The sequence below is a fragment of the Homalodisca vitripennis genome, chromosome 4 (genome assembly GCF_021130785.1).
Source record: "Homalodisca vitripennis isolate AUS2020 chromosome 4, UT_GWSS_2.1, whole genome shotgun sequence".
NCBI lineage: Eukaryota > Metazoa > Arthropoda > Insecta > Hemiptera > Cicadellidae > Homalodisca > Homalodisca vitripennis.
In genome coordinates this window covers 166,552,281-166,575,594 of record NC_060210.1, presented here as the reverse complement: position 1 = coordinate 166,575,594, position 23,314 = coordinate 166,552,281, and the positions used below count along the sequence as shown (strand labels likewise).

Genomic DNA, 23,314 nt, shown 5'->3' with positions numbered 1-23,314 from the left:
ATGACCAGAGGCGTCTTGAGAGTAGATGGAGTCAGCACGAATTATGTACTAGAGAGCTGGAATAGTTTTCACCCAAAAGAATACGTACACCTATCACTACATCACAGTGGTACTTAGAAAAAGTACAGTGTACACAGCATGGAATATAGTTGTTTTCTTTGTATCTTGTAATTAAAGTATAACACAATTGAATCATTGTATTGTTCTGTACTTAATAATTGTTCTATGAAGATAGCATATTGTGTGTTTATTGTACCTCATAATGTAGCACCTGACAAGACTTTGCCAGGAGGGATTTGAAAGAAGAAGCATTACAAATTGGAAACAAGATAAAGTTACTCAGGTGGTAAATAAATACTGAGCATGAATTTAATTTACTTGATTTAATCAATCTTTTCATTAAAAAACTAGACATATTATACATCCTAATAAATAAAAATGTTGTTATATTACATTATTTTTACATCTACATATATTCCTTCTAGCTTACAAAAGCCAGTTCTTTAACAACTTATAACTAATACATACATAATGTTAGTTTACACATAACTACAAAATTGAATAAAATTAGATTGTGATTACACAAGATTTAAGTCTATCGTTGAATCCCAATATTTTGCTTTTCTGTTATGTTCTTAAAAAATAAATATCCCTGCAAAATGTTAATTAGTACAAGCAGATTTTTTTAGTTTTAGTACATAGCATTTCATCCTAAAAGTATAAAATGTTTAACTAACAGATCATAGAATACAGACTGAAAATAATACTAATTTAAATTATTCAAATATTTATAATCAACAATATAACATATAATAAGGCAAAATGTTTTACAACATTTTACTTATAGTCCAAACCAAAATGTTCTATATCAATTTCTAAAGGTTACAAAATTGGTATAGAACCTTTAAAAAGTTACATAATTACAAGCCAAACGACTTAGGTTTTTTAAACATGTTTGTAAGGTCAAATACTTTTAAACTGAGGAAAAAAACAAATATGGTTTTATCTGGTTTAGTAGGCCCTAATTGTTAAAAAAGTACAAAAGTTAAATTTTCTTCTTAAATTGAAAAATTCAAGCCCACCCTGTCACCCTCGAATAGTTAAACATCTAAGAAAATATATTCTATCTAGATTTACAACTGTTCAAACATTTAGTATAAAATTCAAATGAAAAAAGTAATCTTTATAAGTGCTCACAAAACTAAATATCAATTGTCATTACTTATTTTCATTTATTTATTTTCAGGCAACAAAACCGGCAGAAGCCCAATCAAATCACAGCAGTTCTATAAAACATGACAGAAAGGAACTAGAATAGTAGCAATAAAACAATAATAACCTAAAACAATATGGTTTCATTTTGCTTTACATTTAAATAACTTACTAACACAAATAATTACATAATAGTTAATTAATGTAATATAAATGTATATAATAAGTCTACACGTTACGCTCTAATACTGATTGATCTTGGAAACAATGTTACACTATCACCAATTTGATAATAAAATAAAATAAAGTATGTAAATTTATGAAATTTTCACTTAAGAAAAATGCACAATCCAAGTGGAGCTTACCTACTACTTTCAAAATTCTTGAGATTCTACAATAATCACAACTGTTTACACAATTTTACAACAAACTTTACAGGAGCGTAAATTTAAAACATCCGTAACAGACATTTAACTTTAACCAATAACATTTTTTATCAAATGACAATAAATGCTTGATTCTTTCTAAACTTTGATTCATCTAAAATTATGACTCAGATTTCATGTCAAGTACATAATGATGTAATGTAAATTTAAAACATTTTAATAAAGCTATAATGGAAGTTATATATATAATTTTTGGCCTATTCACCCAACTGTATTCTAAGTATTACAAAATACATGAGATGATATCATGATAGTCACAAGAGAGACATGTTTAATGCCAGTAAAAATCCCCAACAAGAGAGCTGAGAGATGGCAGGATAGTGAATCACTTTCATGAAATATGATCATACAGTAATGGCAACATCACTGATCCTGTGTTTAAAGGTATGATCATATCCGTTGTATTTTTCTATATCCAGCACATGGCCAAACATTAATCCCTCTCTTACACACCAATCAGGTTTACAACATTGAATGACAGTCTCTTTCTATTTGTCCAGTCCATCCATGAACCCAGCACACGTCTATCTGTGTAAATTTGATCTGGTAACACCAAAGGAATTATTATACATTTTTATAAAATTAATTATTACTCATAAGAGATAGTATGAGACATGACGGTAGTGGCCACTGAAGATGATAGATAGTTTGTTGTCTTGATAAGGGGTTGACAAACTGAGAAACAAGTGCATTAATAATTAAATATGTTTTCTCATTACTGAAATCAAATTAAAACAAGCCGCTGGGCACTTGTCCAACAATAAATATTGATTTTAAGAAAATTATAGAATTTCTGGTATGCCAATTTCTAAAAATTGTAAGTGGCACACAGTGGTTGTTGAAAAATAAGAAATCCTAAATGTTTACCAACTAAAAATGTTTACACAACTGATTATGTTACAGACTTATTGAAACAAACTTAGTAAAACAAACTTTACAGCTAAGTAAGGCACTACAAGCATGACAGTGTTCGTCAATGAAGAAATAGGGTTATCAGTTTGCCTCTAAACAGAGAGTCGAATGAAAAAAAACAACATGAGCGAAACAGCTGTTCCAGTATTTTGCCATAAACACAAATTATATTACATGACAAATAACAGAAAGGAATGACATCAGACTATAGGCAGGGTGTTTCACGAGTGGTTGGCACAATTTCAGGATATGATAGTAGACACAAAAGAAAACAAAAAAGTCCATAGTGACATCCTGAAGTTATGCCAATCTCTCGGGAAACACCCTGTATATACACCATGTAATCATATATTCTACAAATACCAAGTACAAAACATATATTGGTAAAATTAGAAAAATACAAAATACTAGAAAATTGGTTGAATTGACCTCTTGTCATAAAAGGGTTAACAAAGGAATGCCTTGTGTCTGATGTCTAGAGTATGCAATTTAGAAACACTAAAAGCAATATACTTCACATTAATTAATTTTCATATGGCATGTCATATTGTAATATATCAATGAAAAACACTTCGAATTATTTTTTAATCTTAAATCAAGGCAGCAAGCAAAAATATTTTTTTAACCGTATTATGTAGTCTGACAGTACACTCATCATATATTTTTGAAACCATAATAAATATTAAGGTAAACCAAATATCAAGTCCAAATACTCAACCATACAATACCATATTTAACAGATATCTAGTCCCACACAATTTAATTTTTATTTTTAAAGAAAGCTTGTTTCATGGTACAAAGTTTTTATTTTATTTACAAAAAGATAATGCTCGAGAACACAATTTAATATTATTATAAAAGCTACTTTGCATTAGTATGTCTGTTTGTGTGTAGTGCAGTCTGTCTTGTGTATAGAAGCTACTTCAAATTAGAGCATCTGCCGCATTCAATGTGTTAAATTACTGTACAATAACTGTCCAGCTATAATACATGTTATTAACACCTTCACTGAAGCTTTATGCTGAGTGTTCTTGTCTTGTGTATAGAGGCTACTTCGCATTAGTGCGTCTTCCGCAGTCAACGTATACTATTCCTTATACTATGAGTTATTTTATTTTATTTTAGACTTATTGAACAATTTTGTATACAAGAAATTAAGGAATTTGGTATTGGCTAGTTATATGAATATTATGAATTTTCTGACGCTGTCAATTGCATTTATATACGTTTAAAGACAAATAAAGAATCTTGAATTTTGTTAAATAATGTGTAAATTCCAGTTGTTTTTTTATTAGCAGCATAATTATCAAATGCAGATCAAAATATACTTTTAATACATGGAAATGTGGCTTAATCCTGTATCAATCAATATTCAAAGAATATGTTTAAAACTTTCTTGATAAGTGCTGAAACCTAGTGGAAAATCTGAAAACCACATGTGATGCTGCCTGACAAGATGATACAATTCAAATATTCTCTAACATGTATGTTTTCTACGTATTACAGTTTCTGATGTTAATGGATTAAGTGAATACTCAGTTAACAACAGAACATCAACATGTTTACAAGTAAGATTTATGGAGGATCCAATTATTATGTTCAGAAACAAAAAAGTCTGACCTATTTAAGTCTAAAATTAACAATACAGATCCTATTTTTTCTGAATATGCACGTTCCTTTACAACAAGGTATCCCATTTTATTTTAATTAAATTTAGTCTAAATAAAATCATACTGAAACATTAATTTACAATCATAAAAAGATGATACTGACCACTGACAAAAATGTACTGCTGAGGTAAACAGCTAAAATAAATTAAAACGATAACTTAAATGATTTTTTACATATGTACTGTTTATCTGTATAATGCATTAAGGCACATTAGTGTCTAATAATTAGCAGTTTTAAGTCTTTTAATAGATCGTTGTGATTAAGCTGAAAATATAACATAACTTACCCTCGAGGACAAGTAAAAGCAGGAGTCTGTTGTTCACTTGGAAGGGGTAGCAGATTTGATGAAAGTCCAAATGGTGTTTGGAAACCTCCAGGATTTTCAGGTTGAGATTGAGTTTCAAAATTCTCACGAGGACGGCTTGACGAGTTTGCTTTTGGGCATGGCAAGACTCTTCTTTTTGTCAGAGTATTGGGTTTAGGGATGGGTGTAGGGGAGTAGGTTCTCTCGCTAGGACAGATTCTAGAACATCGTGAGGGTTTACATGAGGAACGAGGACATTCAGGTAATGGTAATTGCCTATGCTGATCACCAGTTGGGGGAGGACGTTGAGTTTGACGTTTGCATTGCTTGTAAATCTCTGCTAATTCATCTAGTTTGTCGGCAAGATGGTCAGATAGGTCACTAACTTCGACTAAGCTATTTTCTATCTTTTGTTTAGTATTTAGTGGTTGGTTTTTGGAGCTTCCTTGTATATCCAAACAATCTATACTCTCCCGCCGCATAGTTAACAATTTTTCAATATATTTTCTCAAGTCCTTTTTCAAATCAGTTTTTTTGAACATTTTCTTCAAATTTTCTATAAGCTCTAACTCAGAAGCTGTCAACTGATCTGGTGGATCACAGTAACTTGATGTACTGGAGTCTGTTGGAGGTGTCTCAAACTTTTTACATTTTTTCTTGTGTTTTGCCCCTTTATTTGGTGGTTTTACAATAACATGTATGTTTCCAGAAGGTTCAGTACGAACAGAAACCAGAGAATTTACGTGGTAGCTGTGATCTGCTGAGTGTGTAGGAGACGGGGATCTGGAACTGGTTCCTCGAGATCCTGACTTGGGTGAAGTCCTGTGAGGTTGTCTCTCTGTCTCAACACAACTATCTTCTGGTATTACTGGTAGCTGTGGCATGTCGACGTGTTGACACAGCGCAAGATTTAGAGTCGGTGGTGGGGAATCATTAGTAGTTTTTGATGTTGTTTCATGCGGAGAACCTTGAACACAAACAAAATTGTTCTCTGAGTAGAATTTAAAATGAAAGCACATGTGTTTAAGATATATACTTATTTATAGTAGTTAAGTGCTGTAGTTTTGCAAAAAGGCAACTTCAAATTCTAAATATTTCAATATTTCTCCAAAAGATCCCTGTAGCAAAATTAAGAAACAGTTAAAACATTACATAAAGTTAGTATTCACAACTCAAATATCCAACTGTTTTCTTTTTTACATCGGATGGGTAAGGTTGGTGGCATGGACCGCCCCCTGTCGAGATCCCATGAGGAGGGATAGCAGACTATATCTCAGTCATCTCACTTTGAAAGAAGGGGAGGCTAGCTCTGTTCCAGCCTCATCCACCTAAAGCGAGTAGAGGAAGATACTTTAGGCTAGCAACACCCTTTAACACTAAAGGAGTTCTACTCATTCCAACAGTCATCCTCCACAGTAGATCAGATCTATCAATCAACCATTTTACCCATATATCTTGACATTTGCGACTAGTGATGTGCCACTCATGGACGTTCATGGAGTTGCCCAGATGTAAGTGACAATCGGTTTATTATACTGCACCCTTTGGCATTTAACTTTCATGCCCGTGTCATCACATTTCCAAACAAATTATCCTTTAATTTTGAAATAAAAACCACAGATGATCTTCCTCTAGTTCTAGTATAAGAATAAATCTGAAATGATTATAGACAAAAACCAATTCTGTGAATGTCATGTTACAAAACTCAAATGTTTTTTGTGAAGACCATTTTTGAAACAAGCACTAAAATACTAATCATCTATAGATGTTGATAATTTTATTAAACAAATAAATATCGCCTTATAAAGTGATCATATTCATTAAAATTTAACTATTTGATAGTCAAATACCAGAAAGTTTTTTTTATTCTTGGGGAAAGTTGTATTTACTTTGATTTATTGTTTTTCTTTGGCATTAGCATTGACAGCTGTTCCTATGATCAGTCTTGAGTTATTGTAACAATCACTGTGCTGTTTAAGTTCTTGTCAGTTTTACTCATTTCGTCTTCTGAAGGAATAGTACGGGAGCTAGCAACGTTTCTAAAACAAGAATTTCAGGTCAGCTGAAATTTTGATATGCTGTCTTTCTTGCTCTTTCGGTTGGAGTCCGGGCTATCTGGCTGGCGGTAGTGGTTGCGTTTATTAATGCGCATCTTACCTGCACAGGTAAAAATCCTGCAGCGCTTCGGCAAATGGACAACATGGCGTCAGTCTAAAGTCACATGTGTTTCTGTAATTAAAAAAAAGCACTTCAAACTGTCTCTCTCAAACCACCTGTCTCATTTATTTCAGTAGGCAGTTCAATGTCACGGTACTTTAATTTATATTTTAAACGTATATTCAAAACTTCCTGGCACTTCTTCAGTTTATCAACCACGAAAAGAATGATTTTATCTTTATGCCCTTTACAGAAACACGTTTCATTTTACCACTGGCGATTGTAGCGAAATTAATAAATAAACATCACAAATAACACAAACACAAAACAAACATGTGACTTTAGACTGACGCCATGTTGTCCATTTGCCGAAGCGCTCCAGGATTTTTACCTGTGCAGGTAAGATGCGCATTAATAAACGCAACCACTACCGCCAGCCAGATAGCCCGGACTCCAACCGAAAGAGCAAGAAAGACAGCATATCAAAATTTCAGCTGACCTGAAATTCTCTCTCGAAAACGTTGCTAGCTCCTATACTAGAAGACGTTATTACATCTAATGGCAAAATGAGAAAATGAGGGAGAGATACATTAACATTTCATGAAAATAATACATGGAACGTTATTGATGAAGAGCTTGATTTCATTTTCGGTGCCTATTACTCAATATAAATATATGTGTGTGTGTGTAAAAGTCCTATCAATTCCTCCTAACATCATACGTGACTTATATGTGTAGCTATTTGAAGGAAATATTTCTTTGCTTATATTATATATCAGATATGAAACAATACTGGTTCAGCATGGTTAATTAATTATTCAAAATTAAGGAGAAACCCTCTTTTTAATTTCCAAACAACCAAATAGTAATAATTACCTGATATTTTGGACTGCTTGGATTTTTCTGTATGAAGCAGGGTTTCAAATGCACCAGCTAATTTTTTCTGTTTATTTTCATTTCTAGCCAAAACATCTCTTTCTCTTTGATAGATTCTAGGCTGAAAACATAAAATATATTCATATATTTAAGTAGAGATATTTAAAATAGACCAAATTATAATAATTAAGCTACATGACTGTAAAATAATTTGTGTACCCTATTATATTACAAGGCTAAAATACATTTGTTTATTTGCATTAGAATGTAAAGTATACAAATATAACTAATTGTGTGGTAAAATTTAAGTAAGCAAACTCAAAAACTAAAATTAAGTGGAATATATTAAATGTGAATATTTAATTGATGTCTTATAAGTTGTTTTATAGGGGGATTACAAATTAAAGACCAAGTATAATGTCAAAAAAGGACTGATGGTAACGTAAATGTTTCTATCTCAAGTTTATTGGCAGTCAGTAAACAAAACCAATATTTGTGAACAATTATTTTGTGAAAGGTAAGTACAAATTGATAAAGTTAATTTAATAGCAATTATCTTAAAATTGAATTTGAGAAAACTGCCAAAAAAAGAGCACATAACAGTATGTAACCAACAATTACTTTGAAACTTGCTCAGCAGGTGTTAAGTAATGTATCTATTCGTTGTCCTTCGATGAAACTTTTTTAGTACTGCATACTACTATGATGCAGGAAAATAACCAATTCTTAATGGTATATTAACCATACCCTTTATTTATAATCAGATTCTTGGATCACGATGTTATTATTTATTCTAGGTCTTATTTAAAATTATTTCAATAAAAAAGTGTTAATCAAATATTTTGAATTAAATTAGCTATCAAACATATCAAACAAACAAATGTTCCATAGCTGATTTCCAAGAAAATAAAGGAACAAGTGCAAAAGTTCCCCAATTGCAGGTATTTTTGTAAAAATGCCCAAATTCCAAGATTTTTACATAATTGTTTTTACCCAATTAGAACCTTACAAAACTCTGTATATAACTCAGTGTACTTATATTCAAGACATTCTATAAATTATAGAAAACAGGATACTAAAGGATAAATTCTGAGATGTTATGTTTATATTCAAATTAACTAATGTAAAAGTTAAGCCTAATAAGTTATTGAACAATTTCCACATTGAATCTTGAGATCCATTGGGATGAAACCTCAATGAGTACAAAATACCAAGTTTAACTATAAGTAAAAGGTATGAGGTCACATATGTTACTGGATTCAAGAGCAGAAAACACAAAAAAAATTAATCATTTTTGCATTATTCATCTAGTTTTGTTTTGTTTGAATAGAAATGCTAAAGTAACTTAAAGAAAAGTATCTTCATGTCATATACAAATATTGCAGTTTATGTAGAAAGTTACAGTTATATAATTACTTGAAGTTACACTAAACATCTAAGAACTTAACTATATCAACATATCAAAATATTATGAATATCAAAATACTCTCTTGCTTAGTTTATAAATAAAATTTTGCTCAATAAATAGTAAATTATAACTAAAGTATCTAGTAAATACTATCAATTTGAGCTAAATTAACTGACTAAAGAAATCAGAAGTTTTATTGGCCATTAAATACTCCAAAAATTACAATAGGCTTCGTCAAAATAATAATTGTTTAGCTTGATTCAAGTGAGATTGTATAAATATATACTAGTTTCCAGTCATATCCATATTAAGTTTTAATAATATCTAGCACAAAAAACCTGAATAAAAATATATACTTCTGTATACTGATTAAAAACAAACTCGTGATTAACTTGTTTTCGATGATAAGCCATAAATGCCTACCATTTCATTTAAATTTATTGAAAGTTATCATTTTAAAAGTTTGTTCAAATTGTAATTTTTAAGGTGATTTAAATATATTTATTACTTTGTTTGCATTTGTTAAATAAGGAAGAGGAATTAATTTGAATAAAATATTCAAGTACGCTTACTTACTTTTGTTTTTATTCTACTCTTCAGAATCTGCTTTCTGCGAGTAAGATTCTTCAAGTCATGGAGTAGCTGTTGAAAGTCTTTTTTGAGATGTTCTCTCTTTAAGGCTTTTTTACCTCTTTCCTCAATTTTTTCTTTTATTTCCTTAGTGTAATTACTCTTTGTACTGCAGCCTTTCTTCTTTAAATCAATAAATGTTGCTAAATCTTCCTTTGACTGCAACAAATAACATTGGTTCACCATTAAAGTCCCCAGATCATTATCCAAATACCACTAAAGCAATTGTGTATACAAGGAACTGGCTCCCTCCCTAAACCGACTTCTGAGAAAATACAAGGGCTATTTATAAAGTAAGGAACGTTTCCACCTGACATCACCAGATGTGTGTCAATCATATATATTAGTGTGCTCGTGCTCGGCACCTCAATCAGCATCCAGCCATGACAACGGGAATATCTTCATGCTGCCTGATTTTTTTTACATTCAAATTGTGCTGCATTCAAATCCTGCCAGTTGTGTGGTCTGTGATCAGTTTCTTGATGGCAAAAACTTAAAACAAATAATTCATCGTGAACTATGTGAAGTGTACAGGAATAATGTACTGGACTGAAAGTTCTTTCAAGAAGAAGAAGGTGCATTCAAATTAAAAATGGCAAAACAAACATTTATGATCAAGAGAAGAGTGGACATCCGAGCATTGTGACTGATGATCTGGTCATCAACGTTGATGAAAGGATTCGTAAAAAACCGCCGTTTCACAATAACTGAGCTTTCTTTATGTTTCTCACAAGTTTCACGGACTTTATTGTTTGAAATTTTTTAGCTAGGCTACCACAAATTTTTTAAAGACCAATGCCAAAAATCCTTGCAGATCACCTTAAAGAACAACAAATGGGGCCAGCTTTGATGTTTGTGGAGGCCTACTACAGTCAAGGTGGTCATGGATTTTGACTTATAAACATGACAAGTCCAGAGATATTAATTTTCACTTGTTTCCGAGAATCAAGACTTGGCTAGCAACACATTGTTTTGACAATATGCTGAGTGACGCATTTTTGGTTTGCATCACTGAGTGGCTGAGATCACAGGCAGCAGAATTTTATGATACAGGAATTTCAAAGCTTGTCCACAGCTATGATAAGTCCCTGAATTTGTATGGCGATTAAGTAGAAAAAAGTATTATTTTAGTCCCTCTTTCATACGTATACAATAAAATGTTTTTCTAGGACTTGGTTTTCTATAAATCCAAAACATTCCTTATTTTCTGAATAGCCCTCGTAATAGTACCCTGATAATGGTATACTTTTACTATAAATGTTATTAATAACACTGACATAGTGGCAATTACTTGAACAGCAGGCATGGCATGGCTCTTAAGTCAATAGGTTAGGTTAGTAATGATAATTTGAATGAATGAATTAATATTTATTTCCTCATATAAACACAGATTACAGCATATAGTGTACAAAAACAGGAAATGATCTCCACATGGGCTTAGCCTGTGTGTGGAGATAGAGATGCGATCAGCAGCATGAATATATACGAATTAACAGTATAAGTACTATAACTTTTTTTATGGAAAAAATACATAATTAAAACATGAAATTTACAATATAAAAATGTATTAGTGTAACGTGTATATATATATATATATATATATATATATCAATCAATCAATCAATCATCTTTATTCATATTTGCACAGAAAGTACAAGAATAGTGTCATATTTTATCTTATTTCTATATATTTTTTTTCTTCTTAGTAGTACACTATCATTACAATACAGAATTGTAAACAATCTAAAGACAGAACAATGCCATTACACACTCATTTATACTTAATTAAAATTTTTTATAACCACCAAACTAACATATTTTATTGCTGACATTTTAATTGTTGTGAGAAATAAACTCTTCTATAGAGTAAAAAGCAGCAATGTGCTAAGAATTTTTTTCAACAAACTTAAAAGGTATTAGGGTTTTGCTCTTTTTTTATGATTTGGGGTAAATATTCAAAAAATTTATTTCCTTTTAAAAGTGGGTTTTTTTCAAAAAATAATAATTTATGAGGTTCAACCAATCTATGTGACCTAGTGTTATACCTATGGGATGTATTACCTATTGCAATTCTTTTATTGATAAAATACAAAATTTAACTGACTCGTAAATGTACAAACTGTAAACTGTAAATATATTAAGTTCTGAAAACAAATAGTCATAGTCATAGTCATAGTCATATTTCTTTATTAACATATTCTTCAAGAACAGTAAATAGAGTCACAATGTTAACAAATTACATAATTGATATTAATAAATAATCAATACAAGATGTCAGAGCCTCCAATCTTCCTTGTTTACTTCTGTGAATTCTTCGATGGTGTATATTGGGTGGTCCACTAGGAAGTTGTGAAGACATCTTTTCAAGGCAGCTCCCTTGAGGTTTTTTTCACAGCTTGTGGCAGGAGGTTCCTCAGCTTCCTACCAATGTAGGATGGTTTTTCCTCGAAAAAGTGATGTCGATGTAGAGGTAGTGTGTAATTTCCTGCATGGCGTGTGTTATGTGTATGAAGGGTTTTTCCTGTTTGTACATGCAGTTGGTCAACGTGCAAAATTACTTCTTGTATGTAGAGTGCAGTAATTGTCATAATTCCCAAGGTTTTAAATGCTTGTCGGCAGCTTTGTTGGTGTTCGAGTTCCGCTAGGGTTCGGATAGCTTTTTTCTGCAGGAGTAGTACTCTGTTCAGGTTTCCTGCAGAGGATCCACCCCAAACAGCAAGTCCATACCTCACATGAGTTTCCACCAAAGGCATAGTAAGCTGTTTTTGCTGCCTCCAAGTTGCCGATACATTTTATTCGGCGTACTACATATATACCAGTGCTGATTTTTTTGCTAACCTGGTTTACATGCTCAGTCCACGTAAGTTTGTGGTCAATAGTTACGCCAAGGAATTTGATATGGTCTTTTCTTGATACATCAAGTGGGTTAGGGATATGGTCCATTCCTCTTGCTGAAGTTGATGTGAACTGTCTTCGATGGATTTCATGGCTAGATCATTCCTTCTGCAGTAATTGAGGGCTTTACTGAGAGAGCTTGTGGCACTTTCGTACACTCCTTCAGCAGAGTCATTCTTAATCAACAATGTTGTATCGTCTGCATACATCACACAAGTGGTATTGTGATCACGTATATAAGCTGGGAAGTCATTCACAAATAAGACAAAGAGAACTGGGCCCAAAACAGATCCTTGCGGTACTCCGCGGGTAACAGGTAGTGGATTGGATTGATGTGAAGTAGTTACACCATAAATGGTAGTTTTGCAGCTCGACTATTTGAGATCGGCCTGTGAGGTAACTTACAAATCATTTGTTAGCTGTGTCTCTGATTCCTAATGATGTTAATTTCTTTGAGATGATGTCGTGGCCCAGGCAATCAAACGCCTTGCTGTAGTCAAGAAAGAGTGCAGATACGTATTGTTCTTTGTCTATTTGGTCAATAACATGTTCAACAAGGCTGATGATGGCAGAGCTGGTTGATTTTTCCTTTCAAAAAATCCATGTTGCTTTTCGGTTATCAGATTTTCTTGTTTTAGGTGAGCCATGAGTCTGTGTAGAGCTATTTTTTTTTCTATGATTTTTGAGAATGTTGAGATTAGAGAGATGGGACGGTAATTTTGGACTTCCAGTGTTGAACCTTTTTTATGTTTGGGGTATACTTTAGAGAGCTTAATGGCTGTAGGGAACTCACCAAGGCTGAAGGACTTATTAATTATGCTGACTAAAGGCGGCATTAGCTCTTCAGAGCAGTGTTTTTCACAATTTTAGAAGAATATTCATCCACTCCACTTGAAGATTTTGATTTTAGGGCATTTATGATGTTCCGTACTTCATTGATGCATGTTGGGGTTAGATATAGAGATTTATCAACATAGTTAAGTGGAGTTTCGTAATTTTCATTATCATCTGCGTCCCCTGGGGAGCAGTTATTCTGTTTCAGCGTCAATTCTGCTACTTCTGTGAAGAAGGTGTTAAAGTGGTCTGCAGTTTTGTGTGGGGTTGTCCACATGTTTCCATTCACTGAGAGACATATGTTTGGCTATAGTTGATGTTTTCCTCTTCTTTCATTGTTTATGACACTCCAAAGAGCTTTACTTTTGTTGTCAGCTGAGTTGATGAAGTCAGCATTAGCATTTTTTTTCTTATTTCTCTAAGTTTGTTATCATAATTTTTTCTTTTTTACCACCATATCTTCTTTGTCTTGGGTATTTCCTGTGGTTTCAAATTTGTGCAGGGCTTTTAGAAAAGTCATTTTTAAGGTCTTTGGCCTCGTTGTCATAATACACATGTTTCCTTTTGTGTTTTTGACTACATTTTTTAGTAGGACAGGCAATGTCTAGCGTTGCTTGGAGAGTTTCTATGAAAGATGTTGTATGCTTGCTCTGCATCTGGGGCCATATAGACAGCATTCCAGTTTTTATTCATTAGGAGAGATTTTATCTGGTCTGTATTAGAATAACAAAAGTTTCTCTTGAGAATGATCTGTGGAGGGATGTTTACTCTCCAGTCATATATTTTTATAATTTGAGCAGTATGGTCAGAAAGTCCAGTTTCAAGTATGGCTGTGCCAATGTTGTCCTCGATTATGTTTGTGCATATGAAGTCAATTGAGGTGGCAGTGCTATGTGTGATACGTGTTGCAGGAAGTGGCAGTCTTCGGATGTTATGGGTGTGTAGTTCATCTTCTAGGATAGTGTTGGTCTAGGGTTGTTTTCATCCTGTCGATGTTTATGTCTCCAGCAAGCATGATTGATTTACTGTGTGCTTGAGTATATTCTAAGATGTTGGATAAGGCATTTACCCACCGGCTCGTACATTCTCTTTGGGAGATCGATATACCCCAAGAATGTGTATGTATTTACCCATGGATTCAATTACTGCCCATGGCTGCTTCACAGTTAAATTTTTTGGCAGAGGTGGGATATGTCAGTTGCTGTTGTGCAGTTTTTGAGGGTTTTCTTTGGCATATATGGCAACACCACCAAGCTTATGATTTTCTCTGCAGTATTCTGCTATGAGAAAGTACCCTTCAATTTTTGTATTCTCTATTTCTTTTTTTTCAGGCCATGTTCAGTAATATTGGGGTCAATGTCATTAAGAAGGTGGTTAAGTCTGTCTAATTTTTTGTCTAGTCCACGGATGTTTTGGTGTAGTATTTTTAGGTTACTTAGGTTTGTTTTAGATTTGAGTTTATAAATATACCTGTTTTTGAATTTTGATCTTTTTCTGTTGGGTTTGGTCTAAAAAATGGTGGTTGTTTTTTTGGCTTGTATTTTCAGTTACTGTCGTCAGATGGGGTGATAGAGACTTTTTCGTTAGTAGTGGTAAGTTTTGTGTTGCCTTATAGTGCTCAATATACTTGTCGAAAAAGTCCTGGTATGTTTCATTGGGTGCTTTAAGTTTAGCTGTACAAGGTGGTGACTTATTAGATTTCTGAGCTTGGTTTTTTGTAATCTTTAGACTCCGGCATTGTACAAATATTTTCTCTGTGAAACATGGCTTCCACTTCGATCACTTCAAAGTCTCCTTTGTCCCTTGGTATGCATGTGGGAATTGGTCACTGTTTATCTGATATGGTTAGGATGGGTTTGTTGTAAGGTTCTTTGGGGTAGGTTGTTTGCTCTTTAATTTTTTTGTACTTGTAAAGAGATACTAAATTTATTTTTGGAATTCCCATTAATCTTTTGTTTTTTTAAAAGAGTTATGAGCTTCCCCTTTTCTTTTGATTTGTTGGATTTTCTGCACGGTTTTGACTATCTAGGTTTAAACGGTTAAGTTTTTGCTCTAGAAGATAGTGATTATTTTTTAGTTGAACAATCTCTGTTACCAGTGGGGTTGATTCAGCTACTGAAAATGGTGGGGAGTCTGTTTGTGTACCAGTGTACCAGCTTCTTCAAGAACCTTTTCTTGGGACATATTTTTCTTGGGTTTTTAAACGTTTTTTTAAAAAATTAATATTTCTTTAGATAGCTCTTTAATCTTTTGTTCCTAGTCATTTAGAACTTGTGCTTGTCGTCTATAGTGGTCTTCAAAGATTTGTTGTGTATCAATAAGTAGTTGCTTTTCTTTTCCAAGTTGCCTATCCATATCAGAAAATTTTTTGTTGAAAATTTTCTACTCTTGAGAGATAAGTTTCTTCCTCTCGGCTGTAATCTTCAATTTTAGCCTCCATACTGTTTAGCAAGAAGTTTAACCTTCGATTGTCTTCTTTGAGGGCCTCGTTTTCTTTAAGCAGTGCTTTTCCCAATTTTGCTGCCATGATTAGACTGTCTTCCCCATTTTGCAGTTCACTTTCAATTAAGCTTTCTTCTAGCTCTGGTAGTGTAACTTTCTAATATTTGAGTCTTGACTAATATAGCCTTTTAGGGTTTTATTGGAGTTGCTCTCTGTTAGAGACTTATTACAAGATGGGTTTTTTAAAAAATGTCTCAGCTTCTTTCAATGCCTCATTAAATTTTTTGTTTTTGAAATTGTCTGTTTTTGGTTTTTCCATGAATTAAATTTGTATTCTGAATACAGACACATGTCATTTTGTTTGACATTTGCAGTGTTTTCATCTCCAAAGAATGTGACATTGTATTTGGTAGTTCTGTCAGTTTTTGTAACCCCTTTTATCACTGCCTTCCTCTCACCTTTTAAAAGTACAATATGGAGTCCCCACAGGGATCGATTTTTAGGTCCTTATGTTTAACAGAGTCTGTTTGCTTTCAAATTAAACATGATTCTTAGTGCCCTTTTTTGTTGCATTAAAAGTTGGTCCATATTTCTTTTTGTTGTTGATCCATAAATGCAAATTCCGTAGGAAATATGTGAATGGATTAAAGCATAATATAAATTTTTTAAAGTTTCAATATTACATGAATGGGCTAGTCTCCTTAAAGCGTAAAGAGACCGCTAGACGTTTTACGAATTACAAGATTAACATGTTCTTCCCAGGCTAAGTTTTCGTCTATAGTCAAAGCCTAGAAATTTTGTTTTCCTCCACCTGCTCCAATATTTCATTGTCCACAAATACTGTAGGAAAAATTTTATTCCTTGTTTGTTTTGTTGAAAAGGAAACAAAACTAGATTTAGATGAGTTTAAAAAGAAGGTTTTTACTGTTTTAAAAAGTCTTTTATTAATGATAGGCCAATGTACGATGAAAATTCAACTAATTCTTTCAGTTTTTGCATTTACGATTACATTAGTATCATGCATAAAGACAGACCTTATTGTTGATATCTCCTGTACTACTCCAGGTAAACCTTTTAGGTAGCACAGGAATAATAAAGGACCTAAAATCGATCCCTGTGGGACTCCATATTGTACTTTTAAAAGGTGAGAGGAATATTTTTCTTTATACTTAATTTTTTTACTATCCAAGAAATGGTCTATTTCAACATATTGTTTTCTTTGTGATAGATATGATTTGAACCAAGTTAACTCAGTGTTCTCCACTCCTAGATTTTGAAGCACATCTCCACTAACTTCCTTATGTTCTACGCTATCAAAGGCTCTTGACAAATCTAAGAAGATTCCAATTACTTTTTCACCTTTATCGACAGATTTCAATAATCGACTCTATAAAACTCAACACCGGCTGTTATAGTAGATTTGTTGGACCTAAAACCATGTTGTTCTTTGTCAAGTATCTTATTAGACTCTAGGTATTTATAAAATTGATTAAAAACTACTTTTTCTAAAATTTTTGAAAATACAGGAAGTAAAGATACAGGTCTGTAACACTTGACATCTTCCAAAATTACCCTTTTTAAAAATAGGAATGACACGAGCTAATTTAAATTTTTCAGGAAATACTCCTGAAATTAGAGAATGATTAAATTATATGGGTCAGCGGAGTGTTGATAAAAAGGCAAGGCTACCTTAATGATCGTAATAGGGATGTCATCATTTCCTGTTGAGTATTTGTTTTCAAAAGAATTTACTATTTTTTCAATTTCGTTTTCTGTTGCCATTTCAAATTTAAATTTTGTGTCCACTGTAGGGAAATTTGACAAATTCAAATTTGCAGAATATTCTGTAATTTTCTGGTAACACTAAGTCTTTGACTGCATTAACAAAAAACTCATTGAAAGTATCACATATAGCAATTGGGTCTGTTTACGTAATTCTCTGATAAAATAATTTAATATTTGCCTTACATATATACGTAGAAAAAAAACAAGAAACAAATACATCATACCTACAACAAAGCTAGTGTTAGGCAATAAATTACTACCAGATAACAATTTCAGAAACGATTATGTGATGATGAATGATTAATAAATATAGACCAATAATATTAACTTCATTTATATAGAAGAAAAAGATTATATCCATAACAGTTTATTAGGAGGCTTGGAACATCTCACACACGTATACACTCACACCACACATAAACAACATAACCTTTTTCTCTCTCTCAACACATAATACAAGTTACAACATTATGACACTATCATACGCCAACCCACTGTAAATGCTCCTGATGAATACTGTATAAGATCAACAATTAAGGTAGTGTACGTACAAATAAGTAATAAAATATTCTAGTTCACCCTTATCTATGTTTAGTATCCATAAGGTTACTTTCTTTTTGTCGGGTTTGTAAACACTTAGTAGGTAGCTTAAGGCAATCTGGTAATTTAAGAAAAATTATATTTGCAATGTAGTGTGAATTTGTGCAATTAATAGACCTCCATTCCACTCCATCTTCCATTCTTCTTACTTTAATTTTAACGTTAAAATATTTTACTAATTTCACCACATTGTTTAAATTTAATTATTTCTTTTCTTTTTTTATTCTTAAGGCAATATTTATTTAATGTTTTAAATTTTACGTTGTCGCAGATTAAATGTAATAAAGGGCCATGCGGCCCTAACTTTGCTTGTATAAATAAAGAATTTTTAATTTCTCCAATTTCGGGGCAATAATCCCAGATGACACTGCCAATCTGGTCAAATAACTATGGCTTACTTGGTTAAAAATATAAATGTGGTTTTTGTTAACATAAACATGTACATTATTATGTTTCCAACGAGTAAATGTCTAATGTTAAAAACCTTAAATTCATCAAATAACAGTTCCGAAAGATAAAGACGGTTTTTTCAAGACAGCTTTAATAATTGCTTTTTGGACGATTTCTAACGGTAACAGCGAGCTCTTAAATGTCCCACCCCAAGCAATAATTCCGTACTGCAGAACAGATTGTACGAATGCGCAGTAAACCAGTTTTAAAATATCAAATGTTAATACATTACAAAGTTTTTTTAAACATAAAAATTTGTATCCTTAACTTACTTCTTATATACTGGATATGACCTATCCATTTTAGCCGATTATCAAAAATTACTCCTAAATACTTGTATCCAGATACATGCTCTACACATTCTCACAACATTCACACAGCCAGCCACGCCGCCACAAGTGTGAAGCCTCAGGTTTAAATTGTCCGGATCATGACACGTCCGAAGTGCCACTGCCATGCACTTTGTTTTTTTGACATTCATAGTGAGTCCATTTTAATCAAACCAATACTTGACAGTGTTCAGACCATGCTCACTCCCATACATCCCTTGTCAGCTGGACCCCTCAAAACAAAGAGCTGTGTCATCTGCTTATAAAAATATCATCATTTTCCATATTTATTTTGCCTAAATTGTTCATATATCAAAATTAGTATAGGCCTATAGTACTTCCTTGAATTACACCGTACTGTATGGTCTTCCTCAAACTCAGCTCCCCCTAAATTGTGACTACTTAGACAGAAAAGTAGTTTTTAAACCAATCCAAGGTTGTAGCATGAGCCACCAAGAAATTTAGTTTCTTCATTAATAAGTCCTGATTAATTGTGTCAAGCGTTTTAGCCAAATAAATAAATACCAACAGAGACTTCCTGTTTTTTGCCCACAGCATCATGTAACTCTTTAGTTAACAAAATAAAGCGTCATTCAAATTGCTATCGCTCCTAAATTAAAATTGGTTTTAATCAATTATATTGTTAGTTTTTAAATAATTCACAAGTTGGTTTTTAATTAACACATTTATCCAAAATGTTTGCAAGTACACTGGATAAAATAACAGATCTATAGCTTACACACTCATGTTTCGGACCCCCCTTAAAAATTTGAATAACTTCACCTACTTTGAAAATGTTAGGATAAATCGTTTTTAAAATACTACAGTCAAATATGTAACAATGGTGTTAATTTGGTAATATTGTCTTAGACGATCTTAGCGGGAATCCAGTCAATCCCTGGGCCGAAGCCCCCTCTGAGTTTGGTTACACTCCAGACAACATCATCCTGAGTGAGAGGAACCAGCCGGAGGGCCGAGTCCATGGCAAAGTCACCATCATCAATAACACGGTCACGGGAGGGACAGCCCTGGCCAGCCCTGCTCCAACACTTACATAATAATCATTAAAGGTTCCACAACCTCTCTTTTATCCAGCTCCTCATTCTCTTTCAAAAATGGGTCAATTTTAAAAGCCTCTTTTCATTTAGTATTAACTAATTTTTCTAATATTTTCCATAGAAATTTCACGTTATTCTTGTTTAAGTTAATATTATTATGAAAAAATTCCGTTAGGATTTAAACTGAGCTTTAGGATTGAAAGTTGTTGTGTTTTTTTTTTCTAATCTTATCTCTGTGTTTGACCTTTATTTTCATTTCTTTCACGGGAGATGTTATTTAACTTCTGTAGTTTTTCAATATTTTATATAGTTTGTATCTGACAAACAAATCGCTCGCAAGAAGTGTTGATGTCGTCTGTATTAACTAAAGACTCCTAATTAGTTATAAAAATGAGATATGCAACTTTTTTTTAATCCATCCAAATATTGTGGTCTGTTTTACTATACTTAGAATGAATAATGTTGTTATTAATTGCAGCAACTGTAAAATAATACAGATTTTTATATTTAAGTGGTCGGCCAAAACATGTCTTCTATTATTATAGATATATTAATATATAGCTTAAATCTGTAAAAATAAAATTAGTCATTAATTCAAGTTCAGTTAATATAATTTATAGAGCTAGAGAAAAGTCAATGTGTTTTGGAATGCATATTGCATTTCCCTGACTCTTTATATATAATTATATATATATATATATATATATATATATATTATATATATATATATATATATATATACTTCTGCTGTATGTTTCTAAGGTTCATAGACATTCTTTTTGGTACTTTGGGATTATACCGACCACACCCAGACATGAATCGTTATTTGACATTTTGCTTCTACTGATTACTAGATTAGTCTAGAACAATATTTCGTCAATTTAAAACAGGAATTGTCTTATCGCAAACCCCTCCCCATCCTCAGACAGAGGTCAAAGTCGAGCGGTCTAGTAGATAACGTGATTGAAGAGTCTCGCCGCCCGTTCAGCTGGACGGTGCGTCGCTTTGTTGTACTTCCGTGTTTTACCCCTACATTTTTCCAAACACAAAAATTCAACAAAAACAAACATTACCAATCAAAAACTAAACTCTTTATTGAAAAAAACACACAAAACTTGTTTTTATTCTTGATCACACTCCGCCACCCAAAATGCGAGCGCCTCCGGCCATCAGCGCGGGCTTCGGCTGCCCCGCACTGATGTCAACGAAAGAAAAACATCCCTCGAGATAGTACCTATCAGTAAAATATCAAATTCTAGAGGGGCTGATCAGAAATATGAATTGAATTGAAATGGAAAGGCAATTATGTAAATTATGTACTGTGCAAAAAAACTTAAATAATCATGTGATGCCATGCGGCCGTAATCGGGATTCTCGAGAAAGATAAGATAACAGCGAAAGATAAGATAACAGCGACAACAATACCGATCAAAATACCTGGAAATGCTTGTTGATTGATGGAATGTTAGTTCTGTTATTCAACTACATCGTTTTATAACGTTCTAAGTTCATTGAAAAAAGTTCAAGCGTTGGGGGCATATAACAGAATCTGACCCCATTAACAATTGATAATCGTTGTAATTAAAGAGTTGTTTTTTTTTTCGTTAAATCATGTTTGTTTCTATAAATTTATATTTTTGTGTTCTTCATACTGGTGTGGTCGGTATAATCCCAAAGTACCTTCTTTTTTCATTTTAAGGTTACCGTATGTAATGATGTAAGGTGGTGTGGTTTCAAAGTTAAATAAAAAAGTGTTCTACACAGAAGACAATTGTGTACAAAAGTACATATAGATGTAATAACAAAAAACAGTGCAGAGACTCTTAACCATGAACAGAAGTATAAGATTAATACAGAGAGCCAAACAGCAATTTGATTCCTATTTGTGGCTGAAGGAGGAATTGATGCAACAATTAATTTGTGACAATACAGTATCGAGAACCTAATAAGTTGCTTACCTTCGGAGGAGAGGAATGATGAGTTACAGTCACAAAATTGCGTTGATTACTCTCAAAGAGGTTACCAGCATCAAGATAATTAAGAGCTCTAACACTTCTTGGAGAGCAAGAACGACTTCTTGTCTTAGTTTTGCGTGGATGATGTATTCCCAATTCAAGACTGACCTCACTGCTCAATCTTGTTTCTGACTGACAACGTCTTCTGAAACTGAAATTACATATTTCAAAAACTATTTCTTAATAAATAGCCTTTTCAAATATCTAATAAAATACTCACTTTTCTTATTTAAAAAGTGGAAGAGGTTTTTAGAATTTTAAAATATTATACAATTTTGATTTAAGATAATGAATCCTACAAAGTGGAAACTACAAATATAATTTTATGATCAATTCGAATAAATTTTTAGAAAATGACTTACGAGACTGGAGGACTATTATGACAACTGCAGACAACATAGTCACAACAACATTCCTTTGGTGATGAACTACAATTATCCTCCTCCTGATTGAGGTCCGTTATCACTTGTTCTGTGTTTGCTTTCTTTTGATTTTGACATTTAACATTTAAATTTCTTTTAGCAGATTTTTCGTTTTCAGGTTTTTCATCAGAAATCAAAGATCCTGTTGAAGAGGCTTGAGAGACCACTAAATTGCTAGGAACTTCTTGCAAAACCTGCGGTACGACAGCTGGTGGACTGACTTCATTACTGGATTTCTGTGGTTTTCTAAAACACAAATAATTTAAACCATGACCATCACATTATGTTACTCCATCACCAGTTTGCATAACAGACCATGTTAACATAATTAGTAAGGTAAATATACATGTATAAGTAATTATGGATCATGTTCTTAATTTGCATTACATTGTGTCAAGTCATGGTAAGTAATATTCCACAACCTCTAATATTAAAAGCTAACACTAGTTACCATGATACAACTGGTGCCCCTAGTCGGGATGATCTATAAGATGAGCATTAGTCTATCACTGGAGAGGCTGGAAAAACTTCATTTCTATCTTTCTGTTTGTCTGTCTACACGGTATCTCAAAAACAAATTTATCTATAGACTTGAAATTTTGCATGAAGCTTTATTTCTGTATAGGCAACACTGAGTCTGATGATGGTTCATGTCACTCCACATGATTTTGCTGAGCAAAGTGAATATTTGTATATTGACCTTGTTGGTAATCATGATAGCAACGGGAAAATAGCAGAATAAATAAATTTGTAAACAAACTGAGTCCAAATCATATAAGATCTCAACATATAACTTTTATTCAAGAAGTAAAAGAAAAAGTAATTGAGTAGAAACTGGTTAAAATTGTCAACAGATTTGATTTTATTA

At 32.7% G+C, this 23,314-nt stretch overlaps 1 protein-coding gene across 2 annotated transcripts in view; it reads right to left on the bottom strand.

Moving 5' to 3' along the window:
* Nucleotides 1-23,314, bottom strand: part of LOC124360547 — a 37,143-nt gene that overhangs the window by 1,458 nt on the left and 12,371 nt on the right. Inside the window, exons 4-9 of one of the 2 annotated variants that reach the window (XM_046814261.1) lie at nt 22,387-22,692; nt 21,968-22,175; nt 9,563-9,775; nt 7,579-7,699; nt 4,528-5,512; nt 369-2,201 (exon numbers count right to left, since the gene is read on the bottom strand). In XM_046814261.1, coding sequence (XP_046670217.1) covers nt 2,183-2,201; nt 4,528-5,512; nt 7,579-7,699; nt 9,563-9,775; nt 21,968-22,175; nt 22,387-22,692 — 1,852 coding nt within the window. In that variant the 3' untranslated portion in view covers nt 369-2,182. Of the gene's footprint in view, nt 1-368; nt 2,202-4,527; nt 5,513-7,578; nt 7,700-9,562; nt 9,776-21,967; nt 22,176-22,386; nt 22,693-23,314 lie in introns of those variants that run through there. The other variant, XM_046814260.1, reaches the window with a different exon arrangement.